The following is a 24,366-nucleotide window of genomic DNA, read 5'->3' as shown; positions in this document are numbered from 1 at the left end:
ACTAGGGGCCTTCCAGATAAAATAAGCAGGGGGAGTTGATTTTTTTTATAATTTTTTTGATCTATCAAAGTTTTCTCCGACTCTTTTTTTTTTTTACTTCTTGCTCTATTGGCTGGGATTTGACATCAGTAGCCTTCATTCACAACTACCTGTGCATTTTTCCCTCTGCCCCAACATACCTAGTCCAGTCATTGCAGAGATGGTCCTGGGTTGGGGGCCGTGGGCTACTGCCTCTTCTGGAACCTGAATCTGGCATCGCCCTTAAGCAATGACCATGACGCCCCACTCCCACCTGCCTCTGACCTGACATCATGAGCCTTCATTCACTCATTGCAGAGATGGTCCTGGGTTGGGGGCTGTGTGCTACTGCTTCTTCTGGAACCTGAATCTGGCGTCGCCCTTAAGCGATGGCCATGATGCCCCACTCCCACCTGCCTATGTAGCATCCCCAGGTAATCTGGAGAATGGAAGGACCTGACTTCGGGATTGAATCAGAGATCTTCTGCATAGTAGTGCAAGCGTTTGTCATCTAAGCCACCAAGCTGGCCTAGGGGTGTTTATTGCCCTTTGAAAATGAGCTTGGAGGTAAACCCCTGGACTTGTAAGCTCCATGGGGATTCTAATGGCAGAAAAAGCCCCATCCGGTCCATCAGTTTGACCCAGTTACTCCTGTCCACTTTGCAAGGCGATATCCCAGCTGCTAGTTGTATAGCGTAACTGCCGGTAGGATATTGCTCCTTATCCAAGACAGATTTTGCCGTTTTCCCCCATTGTAATCTACCCTCGTAGGTAACTGAGTATGCAAAATCCCTCTTTTTAGTTTACATCCAGCAGCTATCTCCAATCATAAAGTCTCACAATTATCCAAACAGCCACCAAACACCAGTGTGGGTGCTATCTGCACATCCGGCCTCCCACGTCCCTGTGGTCTTTCCAGACAGTTCTCCACCATCACCAACCCAGCACACTGATGTGGTCAACATGAGGAGCATATTACCTGCCAGAGAGATCAAGTTATGTGAGGGCCTTCCAGTCCTTACTCTACTTGCAGCTTGTGAAGCAAATTTACTTGCTAATTGATTTTCATCACAGTCTGCTTATGTGAGCGATGGCCGGCATTTCTGCAAAGACTTCTAGTTATTGCTGCCCACGTTGGGCAACCTCCGTTATACCTGGGAGTGCACCAAAGCCCTGCCATCGCTCCACGAGAGTTGACTTTGCCACCTCGCCCGGGGAGCCTCATGCAGCTTGTGCCATCATTCAGTGCAATTCCGCTGTTACATTTCCCCCTTTAGACTCTCTCCGGTTCCAGGTGGAAGGGCACATGCAGTTCAGTACTTAAACCATACCCAGCCCTCCTGCCCCCATTTATTTACCCTGTACCTGGCTCTAGGGCCAGGTGGAAGAGCCACTACTGGACTCGGGACTGGGCCGGAAAACTGGGGATGGAAGAGGGGAGAGAAGGCTGCAAGGAGGTTGGGGAAAGTAAAAAAAAAAATAAATATATATATAAAAAATAATAACAACAAATAAGTCCAAAAAATTGTTCGTAGGGTAATAAATAGGGACGGTGACTTTCAGAGGGGTGCGAGGGTGCATATCGGCGTGTATACGTCTGTGTGCACCCAGGGATGTGGCTGTTTTTTATACCGCATGCACACATGCACGGGTGTGTTATAATATCGCCTATGTGTGCGCCCTGTAACTGGGTGTGCACAGCTGCACTCATCTGGGTTATGAGCCGCGCGAGCCTGTTCCATGACCACTTTCATCAGTTCGCACAGTGTAAAACTTAAGTCTTCCAAACCCCCTTATTTACTAGCTTGCACTCCCCCCATTACCCCAGACCCTTAAAACCCCTCAGGGATGGCTGGATTGTTTTTTTTTACTTGCACCTCATCCGTAGCAGAAGTAAAGTTACGCGGCGCTGGGCCCAGGCACGTAAGTAGTTGTGCGCGCTTCTCTTGGCCCCACCCTGCAACGTGCGTGCCTCTTTTTTGTTCCAAGTGAGATATTTGCGTTTTGGGAGATGCGTGCACGTATAAGTAACATAGAAATGACGACAGAAAAGGGCCAAATGGTCCATCCAGTCTGCCCAGCAAGCTCCATACAAGTCACCATCCAATTCCCTGTCACCTCTTGCCGTTGAAGCAGAGGGCAATGGTATCAGGCTTATTGGTTAAGGGTAGTAACCGCCACGCCAGCAAGTTACCCCCATGCATCTTTTCCTCCTTTCCATCCTCTAGCCTTTAGGGATCCACAGTGTTTATCCCATGCCCCTTTGAATTCGTTCACTGTTTTTGTCTTCATCACCTCTTCCGGAAGGGCATTCCAGGCATCCACCACCCTCTCCATGAAGAAATATTTCCTGACATTGGTTCTGAGTCGTCCTCCCTGGAGTTTCATTCCGTGACCCCCTAGTTCTATTGATTTCTTTCCAACAGAAAAGGTTTGTTGTTTGTGCATCATTAAAACCTTTCAGGTATCTGAAGGTCTGGTTTTTAAAATCCGCCGGGCATGCACATGTCCTACCTGCGAGTATATCTCCTGATTTTGGCGCACACCAGGCTTTTAAAATTCATCTCTAAAGCTATAAAGATATTTCCCCCCCCAGGCTCTAGAGCAGCGGTTCTCAACCTATGGGTCGCGACCCCGGCGGGGGTCGAACGCCCAAAACACAGGGGTCGCCTTGTGTCGCGCGCTCCCGGTCTCTCCCGCTGCCGTTGCCGCCGGGCTGTCAGCACGTTCAAGCCCAGCGGGAACGGCAGCGGCGCTAGAAGAAGCTGTGCACCCGTGGCTGGGCCTTTTCTTCTTCCTGCGCCTGCCCCCCCCCCCCCTCCCGTGACCCGGAACAGGAAGTGAATCGCGGTGCGCGGGAAGGAGAGAGAGCCGCGCGAAAAAGTAGCAGCAGCAGCGGCTGCAGCATCGGTCCTCGAGCAATAGAAGCAGCCGGTAATGGAGAAAGGAGTCAGCAGCATGAGCCTCCCGCGGCCGATGGGATTCTTCTTTCTTGGCCAGCGGAGGCTGCTGCAGCTCCCATTTGTGCTCGGGGGGGGGGGGGGGGGGAGGAAGTGAGTGAGAGAAAGAGAGAGAAGCAGCCAGCCAGCCTGTGTGATTGACTGGTCAGAGAGCTGATGTGTGTGTGTATGTGAGAGACAATGAAAGTGATTGCTCAGGGAGATGACTGATGTGTATGTGAGAGTGTGAGACATTAGTCAGGGAGGTGACTGATGTGTGTGTGTGAGAGAGAGAAAAAGCATGGAAGTGAGAAGTCTGGGTATGTGAGAAAGCATGGGCGTAAGAAGCCTGGTGTTGTGGGGGTGAAAGAAAGCATGGGAGTGAGAAACCTGGGTGAGTGTGCATGCATGAGAGAGAGAGACTGCTTGGTAAGGTGATGGTGCGTGTGAGAGAAAAAGACTGGTGTGTGTGTTTGTGAATATGAAAGAATGTGATTCGGGGAATGAGAAGCCTGTGCACGCGGAGAGAACAAGCATGGGAGTGAGAGACTGGTGAGTGAGTGTGTGTGTGTGTGTGTGTGTGTGAGAGAGAGAGAGACAGAGAAAGTGATTATGAGAGTGAGAAGCCCATATATGTAAGTAGAACACGGGAGTGGGAAGCCTGTGTGTGTGTATGGCATGAGAGAAAACTGTTCAGGAAGGTGTGTGTGTGTGAGAAAGTGATTATGAGAGTGAGAAGCCCGTATATGTAAGTAGAACACGGGAGTGGGAAGCCTGTGTGTGTGTGTGTGTATGGCATGAGAGAAACTGTTCAGGAAGGTGACTGGTGTGTGTGTGCCAAAGACTGTTTGGGAGATGATTGGTGTGTGAGAGACAGAAACTGGTCATGGGGGCATGACTGGTATGGTGTGTGTGTGTGAGAGACATGGGCACTAAGGAAGAGGACCATAAGTATAGAGCTTAGCTTCTACTGCTGCTTCTGGTGAGTGCCACGGCCTGCAGGGAAGGGGAGTAGGAGAGCTGCTGGAGGGGGTAAGTAAAGGTGGCTTTTTAAGTTTATTTTTCTTGACTGCCATTTTAATTGTGTGATGTCTGCTTTTTTGAAATATTTTATTGGTGTTTGGAGAATGTTTAATAGTTTTTATGAGTTTTTAATTGTTGGATGTTCATAGCTGTTTTGAAACATTTATTCTGCTTATTAGTATAGTTTTACAATTATTTCTGTGTGGGGTTCTATAGTGCTTGCTAGTTCTGTTTTCCTAATAAGAGGTGTATTGGTTTTTAGGGTCTGATGTAATATTTGTAGTGTTGCCTTTTCATAGATAGGGTTGCTCCTGTTTGAGTGTATTCCATAATACAGGTGTAACTGTGTGCGGATTAGTTTATGTGCATTACTACAGATCCTGGGAGTATGTTAGGTCGGTTCTGTGTCTGTTACCGAGATGAGATATTTTGCTAGCATGTAAGCGTTTGTATCGGTCTTATTTGTTGTGTTTTCTCAGAGGACATGCATTGGTGGTAAACTGCTGTCTTTTCATAAGTAGGGCTATTGAGCCTGGAAGTAGAAGGAGTTTGAGTTGCTGTTACTGAGATGTCACTAGAACCAGAATATCTTTTTTGTAGGGTGAGTTGTATGGGGAATGTCATAATTCTGCTTTACATCCATTATTGTGGGTCAGGGGGGTTCCTGTGGATACAAACTGTACTTTTACATCTAGCCCCGTGACGATCATGGGTCAGTGTGTCATGCATGTGAGAACCTATGGTGAGTTGAGTCACATTCACATTATAAATGTCATAATTAAATGATAAGTGTGCACTAAAATCCAACCCCATCCATAACCCCGCCCCCATATGACCAAAGCCCCGCCCTCACCCCACCCTCACGGGGCGAGGGCGGGGCGAGGGGTCATCGCAACATGAGGAACTGTATTGCGGGGTCACGGCATTAGAAAGGTTGAGAACCACTGCTCTAGAGCTTTTGGTGCCTACATTTTCTAAACATGTTTCCAGTCTTGCTCTCCATCTCCCCTGTCGTTACCACCACCCTCTGCATATGTCTAAAATATATTTGAATTCTGTTGACGGTTTATTTGGTTAATACCAAACCTGCTGATAGGTGATTCTAGCCATTCACCCCCCTCATATTCCCTTCTAGCTTTCTTCTTCCTCTGACTTCATAGGACCCCCCCCTTGTCCGTGAATTTATTTTTCTATGGAAAATGTTATTCCTCATCCTCATTTATTCCTCATTTTTCCAACTGGAGAGCTGAAAGCAAGTTACAACAGGTATCTAAAATAAAAATACAGTAAGGGGAACATAAAGACATTACAGGGATACATTATAAATCCACCATAAAAGTAAATCTGAGAAGTACATCAGTGTATGGCACTGTAAGGCTAAGGAGTAACGAAAACATAGGCTCACATGTGTCCCGCAGGAGCTCTTAAAAAGTGCAATTTCCTGCAGTATTGTAATGATCAGAGAGCAAAGCTTGAGAAGTAGGCCATCGTAGGCTTGTGGCCCAAAAGCCACCTCAACGAGCCATGATTTTAATGGTTTTCTGAAAGCTAGGGGCTAGTCTGTTGTTGGGTGATAGGTGTTCCAGTTGATTGGGACTGAACTAGAAGAGAAAAGGCTATCTATTGGGTGATTGTGAGGTGCAGCTCCTTAGGTGTGGGCACTCACAGGCAGGCTTGGGACCAGGAGCACAAAGAATGGGAGGGCCCATATGGGATGAGTCGGCAATTGAGGTGGAGTGATACAGAGCCGTTCAAGCCTCGATGGCAGGACAGGATTCTGAATGTTTATATGGTATCCCCTCTTTCCCTTTTTCCTTATAGAAGTCCATTTTGGGATTCCTTAAATCTCTCTGCATAGTTTGTGTTGCAGGCCGTGTATCCTTTTGGCAACCCCTCTGTAAATTGTCTCTTGTCGTCTCAGTATCTTTACAAAGAGGTTCTCTGAAGTAACAAAGTTAAAGGGACACTTCATATTCCTGTGTCCTGTTTCATGAAATTAATGGCTGGCAGATGAGAAGTTATTGTGCGGCTAGCTGCCGTCTACTTCAAGAATATGTTGTGAATTGCTATTTTATATAGGTTGAGGTATAGCCATGCCAGTCCCAGCTTCCAGCTTTATGCATCAGTTTCTTCTTTCCTGCCAGCATTGCGCTATGACTGCCAAAGGGAGACAGAGGCTGTTATACAACGCTGGAAATAGGCACAACTGTGACAGAGAAGTGTCTGAGCTTTGTTAGGTTCATTTACTCATTGCGTGTCGGCCTGTACAAAATGACAATTCACAACTTAATTTTGAATGTGTTGATGAACAGCACATAACTGCACAATAATAACTTCTAAAAAGGCTATCGACTTCTAGCTAATACAAGCAGCCCTTGTTATGTTTCTGGATGGGCTCACATTATCCCACTTTACAGTGTGCGAGCATCTCCTGGCAGATGCGTTGATGACTGTGAGGCCCGGCAAGGTGCCGTCAGCAGGGAGAGCAGCGAAGACTTTCTCTTAGAACAATGTTTGCGCAGTCTCCTGTAGGCATGTGTTCACGCTATCCTCTTCAGGCAAAAAACAAAACAAAACGTAATACTGTAAAATGCCTATGCTTTTTTTTTTTTTACTGTACCAGATATTAATACATTCTGGGTTATTTTGATGAAAGTAGGGTATCGTGCCTTGTGGGACAATGAGTTTCAAGTTACGTTTTGAATTAAGAAGTGTTTTTCAGGAACCAATTGTGCCTTTTAAGTCTGAGGACTTACCTATATTTTGAAAAGAAATGTTTTGTTTAATGAGGACAGAAAACCAGAGCTCCACTACTGTTCCAGATTCCTGTTGGAAAGCGTGTAAACTTTTCAGCAATTGTAAGTGCACTTTCTTCCCTCAGTCATATGCGCTAGTGCAATTAATCCCATAATAAAACAAAAGTAACATGTTGAATCAATTATACCTACTAATATTTGAAATTTATAAATTCAAACGTGCCAGTTTCAAAAGTCACTGCTGTATCAATTCGTTTTAGGGGGTTAATTTTGGCTCCTAAGCTTCTGCCACCTCCTAAGGTCGGATAAACTCACTCCACACACGGGTTTTGGAGGGAGGAGGCGCGGGGAAGCCGAAGGAACATTGCTGAGCCTAGTCGAGAAAACAAACGATGCTCTCCTAAACCATGTCTTTTTTTTTTTTTTTTCCAATCCAGCCCGGTTCGGGATACAGTGGTAACCAATGATCGCTGGGGACAGAACTGCATATGCAAACACGGCGGCTTCTACACGTGTACTGACCGCTATAACCCAGGACACCTGCTATCTCACAAGTGGGAGAACTGCATGACCATAGACAGGATGTCGTGGGGCTACAGGAGGAACGCTAACGTACAAGACTACCTCGCTATCGAAGAGCTGGTAGAGGTAACTGTGTGACAAATCGATCTCTAGTTCCTTTCTTGCTACGCAGAGAGAGAGTTTATCATCTGCAGCCCGTTCTGCAAATTTACTCATATTTGCTGGCAGCTAAAGACACCAAGTAAATGATTGTAATACAGTTTTGTTTTCACGAATGAATTTAATGGGGTATCACACCATCTTCACATGGTCTGTTTGTGACATGCATAAATGATTATCCCCTCCCCAAATATTTGTTTTTAAGCAGATGGGCTTGGTGGGAAGTTAGCAAAAGCACGGGAAACTCTACAGCCACGTACCAGCAGCGAACGACCCTTCTGTTGTATTACAGGCAGTGCCTATATTGTGACCTCCATACGCTTCAACGGCAAACTTCCAGAGTGGCTTAAGACTGTAAAATCATAGGGTTCGATTTTCGAAAATGCGCGCGGTTCCTGGTGTGCGCACATGGACGTGGCTATTTTTATAACGTGTGCGTCGACGCGCGCATCTTATAAAATACAATTCCTATGCGCACATGCTCACCGCATTTTGATGTCCGTGCGGGCGGGTGGCCTCTCCCACACGCAACGGGGGTATTTTAAAAAAAATATGTGCGGTGACGCGAGTAGGGTTTCCCCAACCCCTACCTAGGTAGCCCAAATTTGTTTGTTTTATTACTTACTGCGTCGTCTGGCACAGGGCCTAATGGCCGCTGGCCCGGTTGGCTCCCACCCCCGCGGCCCACCCCTTTTTGACGGCCTGGCACTTCTGTGCGTACCTCCTGGTACACGTGTGGCTGGGCCGTTTCTAAAATGTGCTCGGCGGGCGCACAGCTCGGCCCTGCGCTTATCCCCCGGATTTTACGCGTGCAGGCCTTTTAAAATTCGGGCTATAGTGTGTAGACTGGACTAAGGACCTATGCAACAGTTTCAGTGCAACGCTAAGGGTACCACAAGACCATATGGTATTTTTCTGGTCGTGGAAACCGAGAAGTTAGGTGGGTCAACATGGGAAATTGAATTAAAGTCAGAAACAAATATACATCTTTATTTTTCAGGACAAATTTAAAAAAAAATGACTTCATATAAAAAAACCAAAGAGGCCAATATTCAGCGCTGTTTGGACTTAGATGGACAAACGGTGGGATTTAAAAATCTTTTTGTGCTGATTGTCCCCTAGATAGTTGGATAACAAGTTTATCTGGCTAAAATGTTATCCAGTTAACTCAGGGGGCAGAGCAGGGGCATTCCCGGGCAAAGCCAGATACACAGCTAAGTTAGTCAAGGTTAAAAATTGGCATTTTATCTATCTGGCTAATCTAAAACAGTAAGAATAAAAATTAATTAAAAAATTTAAATAAATTGATTGATAAACTCAAATAAGATAAGCTAATAACCACAACCGAAAGGTGAGGAGCTATAAAATTATTGTAAATTATAGGATATTGTAAAATTATAGGAGATTGTAAAAACAAAGACAAATCTAGACTAGCCCTAGTGAAGTTGATAGGTAAAGGGAGAATTGGCCTGGCTAATTTGAAACTTTACAACATAGCTTGCAATCTTAGACTCTTGGATTGGATCCAAGCGTCGAGATATTATACTCCCACAGACGTGGATCAAGCTTATTTCTCTCCTTTGCACCCTAGCTATCTTTTACATGCATCACTGGCGGTCTTGCCGCCATGTGTTAAGAATGACCCCTTGGTAAACCCATTGGTCAAAACATGGAGATATTTCTCCTCGATTTACAGCTGCAAAGCAAGGTAGCTCTGTTTTTGCTCCTTCACGGCAGCAAAGCCTTTCTACCAGGGACGCAATCAGTGGTTTTTTCACAATGGGTTGCTAAAGGCTTGAGAAATATTTTACAGTTTTTTCGATGAAGAAGGACATATACATTTCAGACATTAAGAGATGAATGTGACCTAGAGCAAAAGCATTTCTATGCTTATTTACCGACTAGACACTATAGATAATCATTGAAATTGAACGATTGAGAGCAAGAATATAGAACGTTACTATCAGACTTGTTTGATGTTTCTGATCCCTCTAGACGTACAGTCTCTTTCTGGTATAGGTGACTGATAAATAAAGTGGAGCCTAAAACTTATATAGTGATTTTAACTGCTTGGGAAAAAGAATTGGGGATTACTTTTACTCAAGAAGAATATATTAAATTGTTCAAAAGAATAAGATCATTTTACCTGTAATGTTACTCTTCGGGAATTTCAGTACAAATTGCTGGTGCAAATACTATATCTCACAGCACAGAGCGTTTAATATGCACCTGTCTGATAGAGATCAATGTAAAAAATGTGGTACATGGACTTTGGGACATTTGCTTTTGGAGTTGTACATCTTACTCTGTATGTCAAACTGTCCCCAAAACCCTGAACCACCATCAAAACCTCACCTCGAGCTATTAGCTGGCTCTCCTATAATGATATAAATAAATCACTTCTATGAAGGCCTTATATAAAGAGTGTCTCTCTCTCTACTTTACCGCACCCCGCGATACTATCTATGTGAAGCGCTATTTAGCACGCAGTGCAGTAATTCTAAAATTACCATAAACACACCCCTTTTTCTTACCGCAGGATTTATCCATGCAATATTATAGCATATTGATCCATTCTAGGGGACAGCCAGATGCTGAATGGCAGTCCTAAAGTTAGCCGGATCAATGTATCCAGCTAACTTTAAGATTGTTGTCAGGATATTCAGCAGTGAACCCTTGCCACTGGATATACCCAAAATTAGCTGGATAGGTTTGCTGGCTAACTTTGCTGGCCAGACCAGTGGCTGAAAATGGACCCCAAAATATGCAGTTATACCTGCCACCTGAATGGCGCATCAGGCTGCATGAACATAGAGAACATTTTAGCACAAGTATTTTCTCTAGCAATTAGTGGCTTATAGTGAACATCTAAAAGTCATCAAAAGGCCATTCTTTGGTTTTAGAAGAATAGGCAGAGGTAGCATAGGCAGAAGCATCCAGCTACCTATTCATTTTCCCCACAAAACCAAACAGCTGACAGGAGCAAGGAGCCAGTCTATAAGGATTTAACATTTTTTAAATTCATGGCAACTCTGGGCCTCCAGCTGCTTTTTATTTCAGAGGAAAAGCAGATCCAACCTAGGGCAAAGAGATACTTTAAGAATTAGTCACATCGATAGGACTGCAGTTGATACATTTTAATTGGATACTGAGCTTTTTAAACATTTTAAATGTTTCAGCAATTGGTGAAGACGGTATCCTGCGGTGGAAATCTTTTGCTGAACGTTGGGCCTACACATGAAGGTTTGATTGATCCCATATTTGAAGAACGCTTAAGGCAGATGGGTAGCTGGCTCAGAGTCAACGGGGAGGCTATCTTTGGTACCAAGCCTTGGAGAGCGCAAAACGACACCGTGACACCGGGAGTGTGGTAAGGCTGAGGCAGACATGCTCTGCTTTTTTTTTTTTGAAAGTTTATTTTAAACCAATAATTGTTGGTGCTTGCAGTGGAATGTGCTATAATGTACAGGACAAAATCCAAAAAGAGTTTAGGATTAGGAATGTAAAAACTCAAACTTAGTACAACACTCCAAGTATTTTTAAAAATTACTATGGCCAATATCTTATTTAATATACAAATACGGAGAAAAGGACCTTCATACAGCTAGTATAGGGGAAATAGTCATAGCCTTATCCACCTTATTTAGCTAGTGAAAATGTAATCATTGGTCCTAAAATGTCATATTCTCAATTGTGCACTCCTTTAAACATTTTTTCAAGAGGATTTTGCTTATGCAAATTAAAAAAAAACCCCATTACTTGCCTGTTCACTCTTCAAATGCTCACAGTCCAACTCTTCTACACCAACCCAACGTGATCATGTTTCATAGTAAAGCACCACTGCATTGGGGCACAGCTTTAATGAGTCACTGTAGTTCAATTCCTTTCCTCCGCAAGCTTCAGTCTCCATTAGATTGTGTCAAATATTATGAGACACAACCAGCGGTATTTAAAAGGCCATCTTCCAATCATAATGACTAAACGTCATGTATTGTTAATGTTGTATACCACAGAATGCTTCCAATCACAATGGCAGCAAACACAGAAAAAACTATCCAATCAAAACCACACACTACTCCATTCAATATTGCAGTTATGTCCATGAGGGGACACTGGATGTAAATAATAGATCCAATACTGTTCCCACTGTGCATACTGGAGCAGCCTGTCACCACCATATTGAGAAAAAGAAATATTGACCTACAAATGACATCAAACTTATAATTATATTGTAAGAAGTGTTCAACTAGAGGTGCTTCATGTTTGTCTATAGTCAAACAGCTTATTAATTTAGTGCAAATCATACGCTTTCTCGCGCTTACAAAGAATTTCAGACAAGGGCAAGAAATCGAGTATGTCACATAAATTGAAGTGCAAGTACATACTGTTTGGGGGGGAAAAAAAATGTCATCCCAATGACATCAGTTTAGATTCGCTCCACATTTGCCACAAGGAAAAGTGCCCAGTTGTAACCCTACCTGTTGAGACTCCAAGGGAATCTCCATCATAGTGGAATTCATCACATAGGGGTACATTTTAAAAAACAGCGCGCGCGTACTTTTGTTCGCACACCAGGCGCAAACAAAAGTATGCCGGATTTTATAAGATACGCGCGTATCTTATAAAATCCGGGGTCGGCGCGCGCAAGGGGGTGCACATTTGTGCAACTTGCGCGTGCCGAGCCCTGCGCTTGCTGCCCGTTCCCTCCGAGGCCGCTCTGAAATCGGAGCGACCTCGGAGGGAACTTTCCTTCCACCTCCCCCCACCTTCCCCTCCCTTCCCCTAACTAACCCACCCCCCAGCCCTACCTAAATCCCCCTACTAACCTTTATCCGCGAAGTTATGGCTGCCTCCGGGCAGTCGTAACTTACGCGCGCTGGCTGTCTGCTGCCGCGGCAGGCCCCAACACAGGCCGCTGTGTCAGGGCACTCGGCCACGCCCCCGGACCGCCCTCAAGCCGACAACACGCCCCCTGGCCACGCCCCCCGACCGCCCCTTTTCGCAAGCCCCGGGACTTACGCGCGTCCTTGGTCTTGCGCGCGCCACCGCTCGGCCCGTGCAGGTTTTTTTTTTTAAGGGTTACGTGCATAACTTATGCGCGTAACCCTTTTAAAATCCGGCCCATAGTCCTTAATAGTATTTCCATGTGTGAAAGCAAACATGGGAAATTCTTTAAAGATGGAATACTCCAACAGTATCATCCGGTGATTTTTATTAATCTTGTAAATGCGTGATGAAGCAACAGTATGTCTCAGCAAACAAGTTTGGCGGCCCCTCCTCTTCACGGCGAGCCTGTTGCAATAATAGATCACGATTGGAATAAAAAATAACAGTGATATGCTTGTTTCACACAACCCACTGGATATCCTCTCTGAAGGAATCTATTCACAAGATCCTGCGTTTGAACTTTATTCTTGTATATCAGTCCACAGCCGTGTAAGCCGCAAAAATTGTCCAACTGGCAGATTCTTTTTGAAATTACTTGGGTGAAAACTTTGATATGACAACAAGTTGTTCCGTTTGTTTGGTTTTCATTTTGGCTTATTTGAACAGAGCTTCCCCATTTAATAATCATAGTATCCAAAAATGAAATTGTTTCATGATAATTCATCGTGAACTGCAAACTTGAATCTTGTGGATTTAACCAAAGATGGAGTCGTAGCAGAGATTCCATGTTCCCTTTCTAAATGACAGCAATATCATCAATGAACCATCACTTAGCACCATAAACTGGAACTCCAACAACTGCCTTACACATGGCTTTCTTTAAAACGTGTGACATAAATGTTTGCCAAATCTGGGGCCATAGCGGCCCCATTGCTCTGCCCTGAACCTGGTAAATAAAAATCATTTTGAAAACAAAAATAATTTTTTGACAGTGCCATTTGGATTATTTTCTAAATAAGTTCTGTGGATATTCGGTGTGGTGATGTATGTCCCATCAAAACCTGAGTAATCACCTGGAGGACCTTGACCTGCGAGATGACCGTACATAGTGAGACAGCGATAAACCATGTGTCGTCACTCACCTCCAAATTCTGCAAAAGGTTCAACATGTGCATGCTGTCCTTAAGATGAGACCATGCTTGTGAGAGACGAGATTTCAAGAGTTTACCAAGAAAAATAGATGGTGGCTCCATCACGGAGCCCAGCACTGAAATGATAGGTCTTCAAGGAGACCTTTCGTATGTTATCAAAGACTTGGGAATCTTTGATAATCCATACAGAACAGGCACCCACAGATTTTTGTTAATCAAAAAAATCCCTCTCTCTCTCAGTCAGGAAACCACCTTGAAAACCATGCATTACAGTATCCTGCACTAATTGTAATCCTGAAAAGTGGAATCGGCAGGTAACCGTTGATAAAAAAAAATGAGCATCGTCTAATTTCACTCACACATTGATATAGTAACCTAGTAGTGTTGGCAGACCAGCACTTTGCTTATGGTAGTAACTGCCGCTCCGTGCAGGTTACCCCCATGCAGAAATGCTACACCACCCCCTTTCTTCATTTCCAACCTGAAGTCTTAGGGATCCACAGTGTTTGTCTCATGCCCTTTTTTAAATTCATTTTCAGTTCTTGTCTTCACACCTTTTGTGGGAGGGCATTCCAGGCATTCACCTCTCCCATGAAGAAATATTTCTTAATATTGGTTCTGAGTTGTCCCCGTTGGAGTTTCGTATCATAATCCCTGGTTCTACCGTTTCTTTGTAACGGAAAAGGTTGGAAGTTTGAGCATCATTAATACCTGGGAGGTATCTGACGGTCTGTATCATATCTCCCCCGCCGCACCTCTTCTCCTCCAGGGTGTACATATTGAGATCCTTCAGCCTCTCCTCCTAGGTCTTCTGAAACAGATCCTTCACCATTTTGGTCGCCTTCCTCTAGACCGTTTTCATCCTGACTCTTTATGAGATATGTCTCCCTAATTGAACACAGTCCTCTAGGTGAGGCCTCACCAAGATACCTGTACAAGGGCATTCTCACTTCTCTTTTTCTGCTGGTTATTCTTCTTTCTATGCAGCCCAGCATCTTTCTGGCTTTAGCTACCACGTTGTCACATTGCTTCGTTGCCTTCAGATTACCAGACACAGTCCCTCCAAGGTCCCTCGCCTGGTCTGTGCACAATAGTCTTTTGCCACCCTATCACATACAGCTCTTTTGTATTATTGCACCTCAGGTTCATGACTTTGTTCCTTGGCGTTGAATTACAGCTGCCAAATCTTTGACCTAGTTTTTTAAAATCCCTTTTCATTCTTTCTACTCCGCCAGGCATGTCCACTCTTGCATATCTTAGTATAATCTGGAAAAAGGTAATGTCACTAACAAAGATATTGAACAGAATCTGTTCCAAAACCAATGCTTGTGGCACTCCACTTAACACTGTCCTCTCATCAGAGCAGGTTCCATTTACCATTACATGTTGTCTCCGGTCAGTCAATGAGTTGTAATCCACTCCAGCACCTTGGTGCCCACTTCCAAGCTTCTCATTTTATTCATGAGCCTCCTATGTGGGACCGTATCAAAATGTTTCCTGAAATCCCATTGAGCGCTCTTCCTTGATCCGGTTCTCGAGACACCCAATCAAAAAAAAAATCAGTCGGATTTGTCTGAAAAGATCTTCCTCGAGTAAATCCATGCTGCCTCAGGCTAAAACCCACTTGATTGAAGATAGTTCACTGTCCTGTCCTTCAGCAGAGTCTTCATTAATATTCCCACTCTTATAAGTTAAAGCCTTTATTTTCTCCCTTTAAAACAACATGGAAAATAATATAAAGACTAGCGAAAAATAAGCTTTTTACAGCTATATAAAAAAAATAATTCAGTTTGCAAAGCCTTTTCCAAATAGAGGGTTATTAATAAAGAAAAAAAAAATAAAAGCAAATAAGATAAGCTGGAGAGTTTTGGTCTCTAAGCAAGTTCACTGGATAACTGTATAGATGGGTTATATTTAGTAGTTAAAACAACTATTATGCAGGAGGAAAGAATAAATAGAAGATTTTGTTTTTATTAAGAGAACACTAAGAGGGAAATATATAAATATATTTAAACAAATCACTTAGCAGATTGGAGTGCCTGATGCTTCTGAATCAGGCTGCACAGTGAAAATGTGCCTAGATTTGGTTGTGATCCTTACTTAAAACCAATTAGGCAAGTGAAGTAAAAAAAAAAAAATGTGAAAACACCAGCCAGCAAGAAAGACCTTCACCTTAAATTTGTAATTTGTTCAATCTAGCAACGGCCGAATATATTTTGTAATGGATGAAAAGACCTCAGAACCGAGCATGCATTTGTTTAAACCACGTATGTGCATGATTTGGTAGCTGCAATCATTGGTCAAAACCCTCCCCTCCGTAAACTTTATTATGAGAAAAATATATTTTTAAATATGTTTACTTATTAAAAAAAAACCCACTTATCTTGATACTTTGAATTTATTTTTTTTATAGAGGTTTCAACCAAATAAGCCTTACTCAGTTCTGTGGTGTGCATTGACGGCCTGTCAAGCCTCTTCTTCCATGGTGCAGGCTCATTGCCTTGCATGGCTTACATCCTACGGGACCCCCTGTCATAGTCTGGTGGACCCCTAGGGGTCTGGTTCCGACAGATTGGGAACTGCTATTCTAGAGACCAGATGTGAATTCATAGTTCTGGTGCCTGAGAATGAGTCCAGGGACATTTCCATTTCAAACTGGTAATACAATTCCTTCACTGCCGTGTCTAGTTCGGGACCCACAGCTGCCTCTCCGTGTAAAAAAAAAAAAGGACACAATCCTTCCTCATACCTACCAGATGAGCCATCTGAAGGTAAATCAAAGGTAACTGTCTTAGAAAACCCATGGTTTATCAAGCAAGGGGTAGACAGAGCTCCTGTCATATTCAGCCTCATCCTGGCAAAATGTATTCAGTTTGGTAACCTTCAGTTCTGTCTTCAAACACTCCATAGGTTTCTTGAGATCATTTAAAACTGGTATCAGAGATATCAACTGCAGAAGTTTGTTTCAAAATATCCAAATTACATGCAGTTTGCTCATTAATGGAGGTTTATCATGTTCTTTGCTCAATTATTAACCACATCAAATCCATGGAATGTAAAGTGATCATCGGGATTTCTTTTTTCCCCAAATAGCATGCTGCTTGCACATCAACTTTTGTGATACACCTGATTTCCTGTCCTTGTTTGAAATTATATATAGGCATGACAAAGCAGACGATTTACAGTAGATTAATCAAACATAAAAGCTGTTTGACTATGGGCGAAGCAGGTCATATTGAACACTTTTTACAATATACTCATGTTTGACATCCGTTGGGTAGTATTAGAGCATATTCCATTGTCTCAGCATGGTGATGACCGGCTGCTCCGGCTTGCACAACATTGGAGCTATCATTTACATCCAGTGTCCCCTTCGTAGGCTTTATTGCAATATTGAATGGAGTGTGGGGTTTTGATAGAACAGTGTTTTTCTGTGTCTGCTGCCATAGTGATTGGAAGTATTCTGTGGTATATGATATCAACAGTGCATAACATTTAGTTGCATGTTTGGAAGATGGCTTTTGAAACACCTTTGGTTGTGTCCCATAATATTTGATGCAATCTAATGGAGATTGAAACTTGTGGAGAAGAGGAACCGAACTGCAGTGACTCATTAAAACTGTGCCCCAATACCGTGGTGTATTACCGTGAAAAGTGATCACGTTAGGTTGGCGTGGAAGAGTTGGACTGTGAGCATTTCAAGCGTCTGAACAAGGAGGTAATGTTATCTGTACAAGCAAAATCCTTTTGAAAAATGTAAAGAATTCTACATTTTTGGACCAATGATTATATTTTTAGTAGCTAAATATAAGGCAGAGACCGGGTAGCCTGATGAGGCTGTGACAATATTTCCCTTACGCCAGCTGTATAAGAACATAAGAAATTTCCATGCTGGGTCAGACCAAGGGTCCATCAAGCCCAGCATCCTGTTTCCAACAGAGGCCAAACCAGGCCACAAGAACCTGGCAATTATCCAAACACTAAGAAGATCCCATGCTACTGATGCAATTAATAGCAGTGGCTATTCCCTAAGTAAAATTGATTAATAGCCATTAATGGACTTCTCCTCCAAGAACTTATCCAAACCTTTTTTGAACCCAGCTACACTAACTGCACTAAGCACATCCTCTGGCAACAAATTCCAAAGTTTTATTGTGCGTTGAGTGAAAAAGAATTTTCTCCGATTAGTCTTAAATGTGCTACTTGCTAACTTCATGGAATGCCCCCTAGTCCTTCTATTATTCGAAGGTCCTTTTCTCTATCAGGGTAACTTTAAGAGGTCCGCGTGGGCATCCATGTGTGTGCGTTATAAAATCCGCTACCTGTGCATACGATTTTATATTATCGGCGCGCACATCATGCACGTAAGATTAGGGGATTTTACTGCATGTGCGCGGTGATGCGATAGGCGCTAATCGCAGTTTCCTGGGAATGGAACTTTCTAAACCCCCTACCTACCCCTAAAACCCCATAAACTACGTTAGTTTTGTTTACCAATTTTCCCACTCTCCAGAGGCGCAGCAGCAGCTTGCATGGGCCGGTGCGCTTCAGCGGGACAGTACCTAATGGTACTGTCCCAGCCTGCCCAGACCCCGCCTCTGGACCGCCCCTTTTTCTGATAGGCTTTTTTTGTGCGCCTGCAGGCAGACATGAGCGTGGCTGCGGGTGTTTTAAAATCCCTCACGGCACGCGCGCGTCCCAGCCATGCGCGTTGTCTGCCTGTTTCGGCGCGCATAGCCCTTTTAAAATTCGGCCTGATATGTGTATATTAAATAAGATATTGGTCTCAGTACTTTTGAGATATTTGGGACTGCTGCAGTTTTCATAATGTAAAGGTTCATATGGCCTTAAACAAACTGACATAGTGAAAAGCGCTAGGGACAAGAAGCCCAGCTTCTTCATTGCAGCCGAGACACTGACCCACTCGCTCAGCCTCGCTGTCAAAGAAGTATATGCTAATTTTGCTTGCATCTAATTAGAGATTATTGGGAGACATTAAACCTTTTAACTATTCGCTCAGCATGATTTTTTCCCTATAAGGGGATGATAAATATTTAAATAAGCAAACAAATATTGCCTGACAGACAGGAAAGGATAAAAATGGTTACATCTAATTCATATTTGGAATTGTTTGCCTTACCGGCTCTGTTTTAGGTTTTCACAGGCCATCTGGTGCATTATGGGCTAAATATTTGCAGAGGAACAGAATCCTATAAACAATTTTACTGACAAACTGCACCACAATAATTCCGCACCCTCATTTAAAGAGTTAAGCTATTGATGATTTTTATTTATTATATTACCTTATTAACGTATCGTACCCCGGTATGGAAAAACTGTCTTAGGTATAAAATGGCCACTGAGGATGTTAACCCCAAAAAGAATTGCAAAACGTGAAACCTGCAAATGTGTACATTAAAATATATAACTAAGGGATTTGTGTGGGGATGGTGAACTATAAAATATTCCCAGAAGGGGAGGGATCGCTGCTATTCCACAATGACAACCCTTGGTGGTTAGATTCAGGGTACGAGGCTAAAGGGCATTGTGGCCCTGAAGGAGGAGGGTAGCTGTCACGGCTGGGCCGAATGGCTGCAAATGTAGCCTCAGCAGCGAGCAGTTCTAATTGAGCTGGAAGGCAAAAGGAGTAGAAGGGAAAACGACTGGGACAAACGCTCCCCTTCCCCCCACAAAACAAAACAAAAAAAACCCCCCAACCAATATGAAAGGTAATATGCATGTTAGAATTTCAACAGGACTGCTTTTCGTCCGCAAACTTCCTGAGCTACCTAAATGGTTGAATATCTGGAAATACTTGGCCTGAGTATTTTTTTTTTTTTCTCATGCAGTAAAAAAGATACTCAGATTAACTTGGGGGGTATATTCAGCTCCGCCCCGTAGGGATCTACTCCTTTGCATAACTCTGATTGTGCAGAAGAAAGGCCATGTCCTTAGGCCGAGCATCTCCTCTTGTTATGCCTCAGAGTATCTAATTAAAATTGACTTAACAATATCAAGCTTGAGATTTATGGTAGTAATATTATTTATAGTTCTAATTTGGTAGAAAGTGCTGTAGGGTACAAGGCCAGAACTACTGTTGTTTTTGCAATTAGTGTAATGTTTTCATTGTTTACCTTTTTTTTTTTTTTTTCTTTAAACCAGGTACACATCAAGGCCTCAAAACAATATAGTTTATGCTTTTTTCCTCAAGTGGCCACCTTCTGGATTCCTAGTACTACAACAGCCTTCCTCCAAAGCTGGAAAAACACAGGTGGGATGGCTTATTGTCTTTTTACTATTACATGAAGTTTCTAAGGAGTGATGCCGGGGCTGTTCTTAGAAGGAGCTGCATCTCAGCACAAGATTTTTCATACTTAGTCAGACCAAAGGGCCATCAAGCCCAGTATCCTGTTTCCAACAGTGGCCATTTCAGGTCACAAGTACCTGGAAGGATTCCAGAGGGTAGATTGATTCCATATTGCTTATCCCAGGGATAAACAATGGATGTCTGTAATTGGCCCTTAATAATGGTTTATGAACTTTTCCTCCAGGAACTTGTCCAAACCTTTTTAAAACGCAGCTTCGCTAACAGCTTTCACCACATCCTCTGGCAATGAATTCTAGAGCTTAATTATGTGCTGTGTAAAAAAATATTTTCTTTTATTAGTTTTAAATGGTCAACTTAGTAACTTCATTGGGTCTAGTCTTTGTATTTTTTGAAAGCGTAAACAGCCGATTAATGTTTACTTGTTCCATTCCACTCATTAATTTATAGACCTGTATCATATTTCCTCTCAGCCGTTTCTTCTCCAAGCTGAAGAGTCCTAACCTCTTTAGTCTTTCCTCATAGGGGAATCATTCCACCCCCTTTATCATTTTGGTCGCCCTTCTTTGTATTTACCTAACTGTACACAATACTCAAGATGGGGCTGCACCATGGAGCGATACAGAGGCATTATGATATTCTCTATTCCTTTCATATTAATTCCTAGCATTCTGTTTGCTTTCTTGGTTGCTCCTGCTCACTAAGCATAAGATTTCCTAGCGTGTAGCCAGATGGACTCAGGACCAATGGGTATTGTGCTCTCCTGATAGCAGATGGGAGACGGAGTCAGATTTCAAAGCTGACGTCACCTTATATATACCCGTGCAGCAAGCTTAGCTCTTTAGTATTTCTCCATCTCCATAGCAGATGCGGACACTATCCAAAAGAGAATAGTGTAACTTTTACAACTAAGAAGAAAGAAAAATGTACCTGTTAAGAAGAGAGCCCCGCTTCTTCTGCGGTGAAACCTAATGGTCCCTCCCAGAGTTGAGACTTTCCTGAGGTGAATTCCCTCAGAGGCGAGCCTTGGTCCAGCAGCCGACGCCCGGCATGGACTTAGCCCCAAGGGTGGCTAAAAAGCAGCGGGTGCAGATTCGAGCGCGGCGGTGAAGGTATTCCCCTCTCCCCCCGCAGATGGAGACCGCCCGGCCTGCGACTGGTAAGCGCTGAGACCAGGTAAGGTAGAAACCTTTACTTTTAAGTCTCCGGTCTCCAAGGCTCGAATAGCCGTACCAATCTTCCTCCCATCGAGCTTTGTAATCGGGTTGTGTAGTCCTCATCTGGCTAGGCCCCGATTTTGTGCGAGGGTCCACACACATGGAGACCCTCCGGGGGGGGGGTCACCATCGTATCTTTGGGGTCGTCTGTGCCAATTCTCCCCCCCCCCCCCGACTGACGGTACATGCGGGGCAGGCCGGAGATCCGAGGCGCCTAACTTGAGTGCGCCAGCAAAGACTCGCTTAACTGCGCGCACGTCTGTGCTGTGTACACAGCGGCGCGCACAACTAGGCCGCGTGCACAAAGTCCGTAGCCCGTGCGCACATCGTACGCATAACCTCTGCGCATCCGGCAAGCACAACTGAGCGCATCTGCGCACATACCTCCACACATGGACGAGTTCGCAGCTCTACACGTGCACAAACAATAGCACCGCCATCCAAGAAGGCCAAGGGACCCTTCCTTTGCCCAGCCTGAATTGGAATCTCTCCTATGCCAACAGTGCGAACAGGCTCAGGGGGAACCAAAACAAGACCCAATACAGCCAGGAGAGGGATCTGGAACCACTGATGATGGCACCCTGGACCTAAGTATTTCCAACTCGGCGCAACGTTTATCCTGTTTGACTGTCTTTAACATCCCTCCACCAATTTGATCTAGCTTATTTCAATATAATTTGTACCCTGGTATAGCACTGTCCCATTGGTTATCCCCCTTCCACCAGGTTTCTGAGATGCCAATTATATCTACCTCTTCATTCAGTGCTATACACACTAACTCTCCCATCTTATCTTTTTAGGCTTCTAGCATTTATATACAGACATTTCAAAGGAATTTTTTTTGTTTGTATTAACAAACTGCTTATCAGTTGACGGGTAATTTTGGAGTCTTTCTGCTTTGTCTGCTCTTTTCTTAGACACCTGGTCCACTTTAGTATTTATTTGTAACCTCTCTACCGGGAGCCCTAATGTCCCCGTTTTGTTAGTATCCTTCAAAGGTACATCACTCTGAAGCATGCACGTCTGAGCTTTCCCCATTCATCTAGTTTAAAAGCTGTGCTATTTCCTTTTTATAGGTTAGAGCCTACACCCTGGTTCCACTCAGGTTAAGGTGGAGCCCATCCTTTCAGAAAAGTCCCCTCCTTCCCAAAACAATGCTCAGTTTCTAACAAACCTAAAACCCTCTTCCCTGTACCATTGTTTCATCCATGCATTGACCCTCTGGAGCTCTTCCTGCCTCTGGGGTCCCTGCACTTTCTACTTAAAATCCTAAATTTGGCTTCCAGAACCTCCCCTCTGCACTTTCCTATGTCATTGGTACCCACATGTAGCAAGACAGCTGGTTCCTCCCCAGCACTCTCTAAAATCTTATCTATGTGACAGGTGAGGTCCGTCACCTTCGCACCAGCCAGGCAAGTTACCAAGCAATCCTTACCGTCCACCAGCCACCCAGCTATCTACATTTCTTGCCAGTCCTGTGTGAATACCATCAGGCACTGGTAAGAAAGAGCTTTCAGGGCTACCCCATGGCTGAGGCCGCAATGCTTTACGCTGCAGCAAGGGGGATCCAAATTCAGATCCCCCCCCCCCCCCCCATTTATTGGTGCTACTCCAGCCTGGATACCTGGATATACCATGGAGGAGGTAGGTAAAGACCAATGGAAAGAGGGAACATGATTGCTGCTACTGTGGTATCCCCTGCCAGGCAAGTGATGCAAGATCAAGCCTTGGAGGAGGTACCCCTCCAACTCTCCAGTCAGTTTAGAGAGCTGGGGGGGACGGACAGTGGGACAAGAGGTCTTAGATGGAGAGCAGAAAGAGAAAAAGGCACAGATAAGAAAATAAATGGCTCTCTGTGGCAATGCAGCCCACATGATCCATCTGTGGTCAATTCCGAACCTTTACTAACTTGTGAAATTTCAGCTTGGTCCTGCTGCTGAACTAATAGCTTGTTTAAAAAAAAAATATATACGTTTTCCTTGTAAGTGTGTCATAAAACATGCAGGAAATACCTATATTTTTTTCTTACCCGAACAGCTGAGACAGTTTCTAGAGGGAAGGACATAACCAGGTATAATAGGGGGCAATTAATAGATGTTCCTGTCAGTAGCAATGTTCTATTTGTTTTCCTTATCTCCTTGTATTTTCCTGATTCCTCCCCCCACTATTGCCTATGTAACTAGTGATGTTTCTTGTCCTTACCATATATTAGGATTATATATGGAAGAAGTGATATGATGATGTTTTTGTTTCCTTGAATTTGATTTCTGTATTTCCTTACAAAGTACTCTTTGTGAATGAATATGTGAAAAATAATAAATATATAATAAAAAATAAAAAATAATAAAAATAAAAAAATAATATATATATATATATCTATCTATATAGTATTGGGGCTTATTGATAGCCAAATAAAAGTACACAGTGACTAGCCATTCAGTAATCTGTTCACTTTTTGATTTCCTCATGCAGCATCATTACAAATTTATTTATTTTCATTTATTAAGTGCTTTACAGATAATAAATTATCACTCAAAGTGATGTACAAAATAAAACATAAAATTACAGCAATATTTCATATCATAAAACTAAAAAATGCCATCACTAACAACATCTAAAAGCAGCATTTTAAGGCCAGTTCCTATCACCTTTCGCTCGGTGCTGACAAGTCAGCCCAATCAGGCCAAGTAATATTATAAATCAGTAGTAGACATAAACCAGGTTTTTAATTTCTTCCGAAATCTTGATAAATTTCCTTCCATCTCTCACATCCGGTGGTAACGTGTTCCATATATTACAGATGAGATTACAGAACTCTTGCTTCATTGAGTAGTAGAGGTCTCGCGTGCTTGTCTAGGAGGAAGTGCCAGAAAAGAAGCTTGCATCAGCAGCCATGTTCATGAGTTGTACCATGGTAGCTTTCTGCAGACATCCACTTAGGATAGCCCACAATTATTGATCTTTCTCCCACCAGCAGATCAGATGAAAAAATTATAAGAGGGGATTTCTTGTTGTGTATAGATGGATACATAACATATGCTTCACCTAGAATTTATATAGCTAGGATAAGATATATACAGTAGTTAATTAACTTTTTACTAAGCGTCCTTACAAGTTGCATCCTTCAAAGAATTTAATTTAAATGGCAAGAGCATACAGCATAAGAAAATAGCTTAATTGCATGTTGGTAAAACTTGTGGAGAGATTACTTTCTTAAAAGGCAAGAAAACATGTAGTTCTAAAATTTTCTGGAGGAGGTTGATTTAATTTATAATAGCAACAGTCTTTCAATAGGATAACACATTAATTCAAGGATGGCTCATTTACAGTGCCCTAGCTACCGTCTCCTTTCAATAAAATTGGACAAGC

At 43.3% G+C, this 24,366-nt stretch overlaps 1 protein-coding gene across 1 annotated transcript in view; it reads left to right on the top strand.

Annotated features, from left to right (window-relative positions):
• FUCA2 (alpha-L-fucosidase 2) overlaps window positions 1-24,366 on the top strand; it is a 62,574-nt gene that overhangs the window by 26,274 nt on the left and 11,934 nt on the right. The window contains exons 4-6 of the mRNA XM_029596518.1: window positions 7,174-7,384; window positions 10,597-10,787; window positions 19,618-19,726. Coding sequence (XP_029452378.1) covers window positions 7,174-7,384; window positions 10,597-10,787; window positions 19,618-19,726 — 511 coding nt within the window. The remainder of the gene's footprint in view (window positions 1-7,173; window positions 7,385-10,596; window positions 10,788-19,617; window positions 19,727-24,366) is intronic.

This window comes from Rhinatrema bivittatum, chromosome 3, assembly GCF_901001135.1.
Source record: "Rhinatrema bivittatum chromosome 3, aRhiBiv1.1, whole genome shotgun sequence".
Taxonomy (NCBI): Eukaryota; Metazoa; Chordata; class Amphibia; order Gymnophiona; family Rhinatrematidae; genus Rhinatrema; species Rhinatrema bivittatum.
Note: the sequence above shows the minus strand (reverse complement) of the source record. Positions and strands in the feature narration are given on the sequence as shown.